Source organism: Danio rerio, chromosome 7, assembly GCF_052040795.2.
Source record: "Danio rerio strain M-AB ecotype USA chromosome 7, GRCz13ab, whole genome shotgun sequence".
NCBI classification, from domain to species: domain Eukaryota; kingdom Metazoa; phylum Chordata; class Actinopteri; order Cypriniformes; family Danionidae; genus Danio; species Danio rerio.
Window position 1 is genome coordinate 22,956,381 of NC_141027.1, and position 11,120 is coordinate 22,967,500.

At 36.4% G+C, this 11,120-nt stretch overlaps 1 protein-coding gene and 1 long non-coding RNA gene across 2 annotated transcripts in view; both read left to right on the plus strand.

The window, feature by feature from the left end:
- Positions 1 to 11,120, plus strand: part of clcn5b (Cl-/H+ antiporter 5b) — a 47,082-nt gene that overhangs the window by 22,091 nt on the left and 13,871 nt on the right. The window contains exons 7-11 of the mRNA XM_087260969.1: positions 1,297 to 1,503; positions 1,897 to 1,977; positions 4,780 to 5,343; positions 7,015 to 7,201; positions 9,483 to 9,881. Of these exons, the coding sequence (XP_087117095.1) occupies positions 1,297 to 1,503; positions 1,897 to 1,977; positions 4,780 to 5,343; positions 7,015 to 7,201; positions 9,483 to 9,881 (1,438 nt within the window). The remainder of the gene's footprint in view (positions 1 to 1,296; positions 1,504 to 1,896; positions 1,978 to 4,779; positions 5,344 to 7,014; positions 7,202 to 9,482; positions 9,882 to 11,120) is intronic.
- Positions 9,904 to 11,120, plus strand: part of LOC147835974 (uncharacterized) — a 1,667-nt gene continuing 450 nt past the window's right edge. Inside the window, exon 1 of the long non-coding RNA XR_015495619.1 lies at positions 9,904 to 11,015. This is a non-coding gene — a long non-coding RNA (uncharacterized LOC147835974). The remainder of the gene's footprint in view (positions 11,016 to 11,120) is intronic.

Consider the following 11,120-nt stretch of genomic DNA (forward strand, 5'->3'; position numbering starts at 1 on the left):
AAGGCTTGTCACTTTACAGAAATAATGTACATTATAGAATATAAAGTCATGGTGCAGTGGAAAAAGAATGAATATTGTGTATGACTCCCATGAGCTTGCAGGACAGCATCCAAACATCTCTGCAATCACCCGAATAACTTATTAATAGAGTCATCTGGAATGGCAAAGAAAGATGTTTTGCAGGACTCTCATGAATACTCTTTGGATTCATCTTCAATGCCTCCTCCTTCATCTTACCTCAGAGATGGTCAATAATTTTCATGTCTGGTGACTGGGCTGGCCAATCCTGGAGCACCTTGACCTTCTTTGCTTTTAGGAACTTTGATGTGGAGGCTAAAGTATAAGGTGTGCTCTCCTGCTGATGAATTTGCCCTATCCTTTAGTTTATAATGTAATGGGCAGCACAATTGTCTTGATATTGCAGGCTGTTGATGTTGCCACTCACTCTGCAAATCTCTTACCTGCCCCCATACTGAATGTAACCCCAAACCATGATTTTCCATTTCTGTGAGAATCTTGGGTCCATGCGGGTTCCAATAGGTCTTCTGCAGTATTTGTGATGATTGGGATGCAGTTCAACACATGATTCATCTGAAACATCTACCTTCTGCCACTTTTCCTAATGATCAACTAGAAGTCAAGTTATTATGTGTTGCTCTTACAACTGGGATTAACGACTTAAAGACTTTTGACATGTAGACCCTAAAGATAAAAACCAATCACATTGGCTGTATATTGAAAACAGACTTCCAAAGCAAAATGCAAGAACTTTAAAAGGGCACTTGAAGCACAATTAGCAAATCCGATTTTAGTAGCGTTTTATCTCCTCTTTTTTATTTTTATCTTTTTATTTTCCCTGCTTTTATATTTCAAACATTCTGAGTAAAGTGAGAGATTAAATAAAGACAAACAGATCCTATCTGTGAACTGTGTAATCTCTATGAGTCGTACAGTTTTATGTACTGATTTCAGATGCTCAAAATGTTTTCAGATGTTCAACCACAACTGCTTCTGCACTTCTAACCTTGGCAGAGAGAACAATGACATAAGTCACACTGTCTGGCTGACAAAACCCCGTGTCAGATTATCGTAATTGTACTACGGATTTAAATCCGTGTGGAGGAGTTGTCAGAGGAGATTTAAAGACAGTTTTAATGCCTATCCATTAAAGCATATTCCTATGCCAAAAATAACTGCTTAAGTGAATAATAACCGCTCCTCTGCTCTTGTTTTGGGAAGTTGCCAGGTCATATGAGCTATTTTGAATCATTTATAAACAGTGTTTCATTCTTACAGATTAAGACCATCCTGAGCGGCTTTATCATCCGAGGGTACCTTGGCAAGTGGACTCTGATCATAAAGACCATCACGCTGGTGCTGGCCGTCTCGTCCGGCCTCAGTTTGGGGAAGGAGGGTCCGCTGGTTCATGTGGCCTGCTGCTGCGCAAACATCTTGTGCCATTTCTTCACTAAATACCGTCGAAACGAGGCCAAGAGACGCGAGGTGAGGGGAACTGAGGCGGGAGATAAGGAGAGGAGGAATGGAATGATGGAGAGATAAGCGAGAGGGGAGTGTGGGATAGACTGACGGAAAAGCAACAGAGTACTTTGTGTCTTGGATCAAAACTTGTAATGTAATACATTGATATAAGACTCTTGGCTCGGACTCTGGTAACTGATGTGCTGGAAGTTGCCAGTGCCAATTTAGTAAAAGAAATCACTAACAGACCAAGCTTTTTACTTTTTTTTGGTCTGGGCTCAATCAAGTGCATCAGGAATTGTGCAATTCATTGTTCATGAGTTTAGCTTGGTGAAAATGTGTTTTGTTGTGTATTTTGTGGAGAGATATTTATGAGATTGATTGTATGAAGTTAATATGTGTGTATGTGTGTATCAGGTGTTGTCTGCAGCATCTGCAGTTGGAGTGTCTGTAGCCTTTGGTGCTCCTATAGGAGGTGTGCTTTTCAGTCTTGAAGAGGTGAGCACTTTACTTTGTTTGTAGATCCTTTAGATTCTTTTTGTAGCACTGTTTTAGATGTTTTATTTTTTCCTTTTTTTGTGTTAATTAAAAATGCTGAATATATAAAAGATCTCTGTGATGCAATTACGGCATGTATTACTTTCATTTGATATTTTTTCTCACTAACAAGGCATTTTCAGAAATTAGAAATATTTTAAAACTAAATTGCTTGTTGTTAATAAATAATTAAAAAAATATATGTTCTTTTAAACTATGACATGGTTAACTTTTTACATTTTAACTTTATTTTCTACTACTATCTATCTATCTATCTATCTATCTATCTATCTATCTATCTATCTATCTATCTATCTATCTATCTATCTATCTATCTATCTATCTATCTATCTATCTATCTATCTATCTATCTATCTATCTATCTATATATCATCTAAGTTAGTGTATGCTCCATTCAGCCATTTTTGTTCCTGTCAAATTTTCATTTTTGTGAACAATCTTTTTATTGAAATGTAATAGAAATATATCAATTTAACATAACAATCATATTTACAACTTTGTTTTTAGTTTAGTGGAAAAACAACAATATTAAAAACAATAAAACGTGCAAAGCTTAAAAAAAAAAAAAAAAAAAGGGATAAAAGGAAATGTGAAAAAAAAAGAGAAACAGATTATTCTAGATCCGGGGGGCCCAAACTCGGTCTTGGAGGGCATATGTCCTGCATATTTTAGTTCCAACCCCAATTAAACACCTGAAGCAGCTAATCAAGCTCTTTCTAGGTGTACTTGAAATGTGTGCAGTTGAGTACGTCTGAGTCTGGGCACCCCTGTTCTAGATAAAACATTTGGAAAAAAATAGTTGAAAATACAAATCATCTATAGAAGGCATGCACCAGATCATCAATATGACAATGGTTTGTTTAAGTAAATCTTGGAAATAGGGGGAATATGTAGATAGAACAAGTCAGTGTCAGTTTACTTTGTCGTTTCCTGTTTCATTTACTGAATTGCTGAAATTTGAATTTGAAATACGATATATGTATATAGGGTGTCCACATTTTCTCAAAAACAGTAAGTTTGCCTTTTAACGTGTATGAAATATTTTCCATAGCTGAACAGAAGGACATATTACTAATCCAGCGTGCAATAGATGCCCTATTCATTTTCCTCCAGTACAAAGCTATAAGACGCTTTGCTTGGAGTATACTTGTATCGATAAGTTTAAGGCAATCGAGATTTTCATGAGTAATTCCCAAAATAAAAATTTTCCGGTTTAATGGGCAGTTTTATAGATACCATTTAAAAAGTGAACATGGTCACCTCTCCAAAATTCCTGTGCCTTCGGGCAATCCCACATACAGTGCAAAAGTATATCTTTTTCAACTGAGCATTTAATGCATGTGTCTGGGGTACTTTGGGTAATTTTATTTAACCTCACTGGAGTGATCATAATCCAATTGTACTGTATTCATTTAAGATTACTATTAAATGTTAATGATTGAGCTTTTTTACATATTTCCACCCATTCATCCAGTGGAATATTTATGTTTAATTCTTCTCTCCAGAAGCCAATTTAAATTCTGATGATTCTGTTGAGCATGATTCTAACATTGTATAGAACGTGGATACCAAACCTTTTGATTAACGAGGGTTTAATAACAGGGTGTTTTGTTAGGCTTTGTAAGCTTTGCACCTTGATGAGAAGAAAGATAGCTCATTAACTGAAGGAATTTAAAAAAATGTTGTTTGGGAATATTAAATTGTGTTGCAATTTCTGCAAAAGACATTAGATCAGTCAAATTAGCATTTAATTAAGGAGTTAACTATTATAGCTCAGAACAATGTTTTTTTGCTTAGATTAGTTTAACTTTTCACTATTTAGTGCACTTTAATTCGTCACCATTAGTTAATTGTAAAGGCTTCTCAACACCGCGTTTTACAAGGAACAAAACTGCTGCAACTAAAAATTATGCTACTAGTTTAATGTTTCGAGCTGTACACTGAGGTGAATACACACACACGCTGGTTGATTTTAACTATGGCTGATGCTATTAACTAAGGGCCATTCACATATCCCGTCTTTTGCGTGGGCAAGGACATTATTTTCAATTGAGGCGTGCGGTCTACGCGCACATACTGGCAGTGACATGCTCATGCCTTTCAGGTTCAGCTAGAATGCCGCAAGCACACCGCAAGTCACGTGACATGAGCTGATTGATCAGCTACATACTTTGTATGGAATATACACGTTTCTACTCAAATTAAATAAATTAATAAAAATACAAAATGAAAAATACCAAACAAGTCCATAATATAGTTGATCAAAAGTGCCTTTCAGACAGAGGTTCAGCAGACTTTAACTACATTTGATCCCTTTAAAAGGGAAATACTTAACTAATATAATCGTTGCATTTCTACTCAAGACAAAAATTTGCAAAGTGGACCAATTGCTCCCTTTTTTTTATGTCTAATCATCTTGTTTGATCCTGCCCCATTTCGCAGTGCTGTACCCCGAATTTCGCTAATCAGCCTGTCAGGCCTTATTCTGTGAAAATAGCCGGCTGGATGTACTTTATCCCTTACATATTCAATGAAACCTGGATAGGTGTATTCTTGTCATTTGATTTTTTTGTGTTTATTATTCTTGTACTGTATATTTTCGAAAGACACACAACAAAACAAGCGTTTATTGATGCACAAACATAAACATCCCTAAAACATTTTGAATGGCGTTGCATGCTGCATTACAAACAAATTGTTTGTGATGCTCCTTATTTGACAGCAGCATGTTTTGTTTTTCAGGTCAGCTACTACTTCCCGCTGAAGACTCTGTGGCGTTCATTCTTCGCAGCTTTGGTTGCGGCTTTCACCCTTCGCTCCATTAATCCCTTCGGCAACAGCCGCTTGGTGCTTTTCTATGTGGAGTTTCACACTCCCTGGCATTTCCTGGAACTCATACCATTCATCCTTCTGGGCATCTTTGGTGGCCTTTGGGGGGCTTTCTTCATTCGTGCCAACATTGCCTGGTGTCGTTTGAGGAAGAACACCAGCTTTGGCCACTACCCCGTCCTGGAGGTCATAATAGTCACCCTGGTCACTGCATTCCTAGCATTCCCAAATGAGTTCACCCGCATGAGCAGCAGCACATTGATCTCAGAGCTGTTCAATGACTGCAGTCTGCTGGACTCCTCCAAGCTCTGCAATTATACTAGTGTCGGTGGAGGAAGAGGAGGAAGTGTCAATGCTACTATTGCTAATGCTCTGGCGGATCGGCCGGCTGGGCCAGGGCTTTATACAGCTATGTGGCAACTGGCTCTTGCACTGCTCTTCAAGATGGTCATGACTGTGGCAACTTTTGGCATGAAGGTAATGGGCTAGATGTAATTCTGAAGGCAAAATAGACTTTAATCTGAGAGTAAAATCACTCCAAGTTAGCATAACAGCCACTTAGTGAAGTTTAAGGAATATTTAGACTTTTTTTTTATTTATCATTACAACATAAAATTGTCATTATTATTAGTAATAGAAATTATTATGATTTGTCTTTTAATAAGAATGAAAATAATGCAGACTCTATTTATTTATTTAATTTTACTTGGATATTTTTTATGTCAAAAATATAAAATGTTAGACCTTCTACAAAAACAGTTATTATATTAAAATATTTCCCATGTGGTGTTTATCAGAGGGATTTTTCTTAACATATTAACATAATAGTTTTAATAGCGGATTTCTTTTGTTTTGTGCCATGATGACAGTGCATAATATTTGACTAGTTATTTTATAGTATTTTAGTATTCAGCTTAAAGTGCAATTTAAAGGCTTAACTAGGTTATTTAGGTTAGCTAGGCAAATTAGGTTAATTAGGCAAGTTATTGAATAACTGGTTTGTTCTAGTTCTATAGCCTGTAAGGCGGCTAATAATATTCACCATAAACAAATGTTTAAAAATATTATAACTGCTTTTATTCCAGCCAAACAAAAAATAAGAATTAAAAGAATAGCCTCATAATTTGACGTTGTAACCATGCTGCCGTCTCTTCACTGTACTGAAAAAAATAACGTGCTCACAGCATACAATCAGATAAGCAATACCGAAAAGCAATATGGAGTTTACAACATCACAGAGAAGGTAGCATTTAGAGGCTTGAAGTCACAAACTGTTTCACGATTTATTTATTTATTTTTTGTTTGCACGCAGTTGACAAATAGTCGCAGGCAAATTGAACTTTAGTGATAAAGCAGCACTGGTCCGATCAGACTAGTAATGATCCTGTTTACTGTCCCGAACATCACTCACGCATATATAATAAATAAAAATTTAAGGAAATAAATTATAATAAACATTAATAAAAATTATGTGTACAAAATTCAGTTAAATAATTTTGGTATTTTCCATGACATGTTCGCAGATAGCTGGTTAAGCCCGTTGTGATCAGATTTTTCTTCTGATAAAGTTCTGGCATTGTTAGTAGATTTCAAACACTTTCCTGCAGTGTGACAACAGCTGCAATGAGCGTCAATCCAAGAACCAATAGGAGCTCAGAATCTCATGACGCAATCCATACAACAATTCAGACGGCGCAGGGAAATGTCGAAATAGTTTTTTTCCTCCTGGTTTTATTATTGAGACATGCTGTGTGCAAAATTGCCGCTACAGATTGTTTATGTTTGCTATGAGGAATCATTCCAGAACACGGGATAGTGAAAGTGTTATGGATGGATGACGTCAAACTCTGAGGGAGTTTTCTTCTGTGTTTGGCACGACGTCATTGTCGTTCAGTCTGACTTTATGATAGCTGAGATCTAACAGTGTGACATCGGAGCCATGTTCGTGCAGTCTGACATGCTACAATCATTTAGGGTTATAACAAATTGAACAGTGTAAGTCAGCCTTAGAGTTTTAATTTTAGTTAACAATAACAACACTAATATATTCCTCGACTTCATCCAAATTATTACTCCATCCATTCATTCATCAATTCATTCATTCATACGTTCATTTATTCATCGATCTACTTCTTGTTCTTTTTCCAGGTGCCGTCTGGTCTATTTATCCCCAGTATGGCGGTCGGGGCCATAGCCGGCAGACTTCTGGGTGTTTTCATGGAGCAGCTGGCCGTCTACCACCACGACTGGGCCATTTTCAGAGGCTGGTGCTCTCCTGGGACGGACTGCATCACGCCAGGCCTCTACGCCATGGTGGGCGCAGCAGCCTGTCTGGGTGAGGCCTGATTCAGCTTCATCTCTCTGAAAATTTACTCAAGTTTCATTTTCCACATCATTTGTTTCTCACTTGGCAGTTATAAGCCAATTGCCCTGCGCAGTCTTCCATGCAGAAGCATTTAATGGTGGCTTTCGGGAACTTAGCTTGACCTTGCTTAGTCAGTGACTCTGCACTTTTAATGAACTATTTCCTTCATGCATCCTTATTATTGGTGCTTAAGATTCATAAGTACTGTTGATCATATTTTCAGCTTGTAGTTAAAGTCTGTTTTATAGCGGCACAACCATTTGTTTAAAAAATGCATTGATTCAAACACCACTAAGACCTTATTCTTAAATGACAACATTTTAGCTATATTTATGAAACCTTTTAATAGGTAAAGAGAACAGTGTTGCTGTTTGTGTGCTACAAAAACTCAAATTGTCACACAAAGTACTGTAATATAAGTAATCACAATTGCTCTTATAAGAACATTTTTACAATCTAATTTTTGTATTAATTAGTGCCGGGCAAAGATTAACAGTGATTAATTGCATCCAAAATAACATTTTGTTTTGAAATATGTGTGTGTACGTATTATATACACTTACCGGCCACTTTAATAGGTACACCTTACTAGTACTAACTGCCTTAATTCTTTTTGGCATGGATTCAACAAGGTACTGGAAATATTCCTCAGAGATTTTGGTCCATATTGACATGATGGCATCCTCCAGTTGCTGCAGATTTGTCGGCTGCACATCCATGATGTAAATCTCCCGTTCCACCACATCCTAAAGTTGCTCTAATGGATTGAGGTCTGGTGACTGTGGAGGCCATTTCAATACAGTGAACTCATTGTCATGTTCAAGAAACCAGTCTGAGATGATTCACGCTTTATGACATGCTGCATTATCCTGCTAGTAGCCATCAGAAGATGGGTACACTGTGGTCATAAAGAGATGGACATGGTCAGCAACAATACTCGGGTAGGCTGTGGTGCTGACACGATGCTCTATTGGTACTAATGGGCCCTAAGTGTGCCAAGAAAATATCTGATCCAGGCTGATCCGTTGATACAACAATGGTTCCATGCTTTCATGATGTTGATGCCAAATTCTGACCCTACCATCCGAGTGTCGCAGCAGAAATCGAGACTAATCAGACCAGGCATGTCTTTCTAATCTTCTATTATGTAATTTTAAGTCACCCAAATTGGTCTTCTGCTGCTGTAGCCCACCTGCCTCAAGGTTAGACATGTTGTGCGTTCAGAGATGCTCTTCTGCATTCCTCAGTTGTAACAAGTAGTTATTTGAGTTACTGTTGTCTTTCTATCCGCTTGAACCATTCTGGCTATTCTCATCTGACCTCTGCCTTCAGCAAGATGTTTACACACACAGAACTGTCGCTCACTGGATAGTTTCTCTTTATCGAACCATTCTCTGTAAACCCTAGAAATGGTTGTGCGTAAAACTCCCAGAAAATCAGCAGTTTCTGAAATACTCAAATCAGTCTGTCTGCCACAAGCAACTATGCTATGTTCAAAGCCACTTAAATGACCTTTCTTCCCCATTCTGATGCCCGGTTTGAACTGCAGCAGATTGTCTTGACCATGTCTACATGCTCAAATGCATTCAGTTGCTGCCATGTGATTGTCTGATTAGTTTGCGGTAACGTGCAGTTGAACAGGTGTATCTAATAAATTAAGTGGTGAGTGTATATCTATTATGATATGGGATAAACACACATACAAAGAAACTAAAGTATACAAAACTATTTTGTTACATAATTATTTAAATGTATATGTAATTTGTATAATATACATACTATACATACTGTACTATACATATATATTTTATATTTAAATATAAATAAAATTTTCTCAAATATATGCATGCATGTGTGTATTTATTTATACATAATAGACATACGCAGTACCCGCACTTAAATTAAAACTTTTAATTTGGATGTGATTAATTTTATGCCCAGCACTAATATTAATTTAGGTTTTAGTAATTTTTTGTGGGGGGTTTTGTATGTGTTGTATGCATTTTGTAATGTAATGTTTTCATTAATTCACTGAATAATTTATTCAGATCATTTTAAAAAAATGACGTTTGTGAACTTTTTTTTCGTCAGCTATAGTTTACCTTTCACACACACCCATGTAACTGGTGCATATTTGCTATGAAACGCATGCATTAAAAATGTTGTTAGTTCCTAACATTTGTTTTTTTATAACCTGTTTAATCACCGTTGTCTATTATTTAGAATTTTGTTTTCTCTTTTCCTGCTCTAGGTGGAGTGACCCGTATGACGGTCTCTCTGGTGGTCATCATGTTTGAGCTGACGGGGGGTTTAGAGTACATTGTACCTCTTATGGCTGCTGCGATGACCAGCAAATGGGTTGCGGATGCCTTTGGTCGCGAGAGCATCTATGAAGCCCACATCCGTCTCAATGGCTACCCCTTCCTAGAAGCCAAGGAGGAATTTCGCCACAAGACTCTTGCCACAGATGTGATGCGACCCAGACGGAGCGACCCGCCACTGTCAGTGCTCACACAGAGCGGTATGAGTGTGGAGGAGGTGGAAAGACTCATTGCAGACACCACCTACAGCGGCTTCCCTGTGGTCCTCTCACTGACGTCTCAGAGACTCGTGGGCTTTGTATTGAGGAGGGATCTCATCATTTCTTTAGGTCAGTGTTTTTTTTTTCAATTGGTTCCTTAACATACAGTTGAAGTCAGTTTTTTTTTTTTTTTGCCTTCTTAAATTATCAGCCCAGCACCTGTATATTTTTCCCCAATTTCTATTTAACAGAAAGATTTATGTCAACACATTTCTAAACATAATAGTTTTAATATCTAACTTCTAATAACTGATTTGTTTTATTTCTTTAAATGGTTAATTAGGTTCAGTTAGGGTAATTAGACAAATCGTTGCATAAAGTTGATTTGTTCTTTAGACAATTAAAAAAACATTGCTCAAGGGGGCTAAAAATTGTCCTTAAAATGATTTTAAAAAAAAAGAACTACTGTTATTCTAGCCAAAATAAAACAATTAAGACTTTCTTCAGAAGAAAAAATATTATAGAAAATACTGTGAAACATTTAATGCTCCTTTTAAACACAGTTTAAGAAATATTAATTATGGGGAAATAATATTTTTGACTTCATGATGTTCTTTTTTAACTGCATGTTGCTTTTTTTTTAAACTGAAAAAGCTTGTTTTTAATATGCATTTTTGCTATTTATTTATTAAACCAGTGTCATCTTTTATTGTCTTTATTTCGAACATGTACATTTAAACATGCTAAATAACTACAATTATGTTTATAAACAAAGCAAAATAATATGATGCAATACAAATCAGTTTTACTACACAAATCAATTTGAACTTTTTTATGTCAGAAATGGAGTTGGAATAAGCATATGCTTTATTTAATCTCTCCCCTTTTCCACTCAACATTAATAATAAATATAAATCCATTACAGTAAATAATAATTCATAGCAATAATCAAGTTAACTCCCTGGTTCTATCATCTCATTCTCATCCTAATACACTCTTTTTACTGGTGTATGACTAAATAAACTACTGGAATACAAATCAAATCAGTTCTTTTTCTATGTACGTTGTGAAGACCATATGTTTATTATGCTTTTTGAACCGATGTCACTCTTACCATCGCTTGAGCTCTAAACCTAGTTTGTTTCAGAATTTAATAAAACAAAAGCTTCGTAATGTTGTATGAACGCATGTAACATTGAATATAGCAGGGTTATCGAGCTGTACTCCAAATGCTCTTGCATTTTTTACACTGTTAGCAAGACGGTATATTCTTTTAAAATGGATACAAAGATTTCCCCTGAGTTTTGACAACTGGTTGCAAGATGCAATAAGCTTCATCCATTTGGAAAAATCAGGTTTACAATAAAT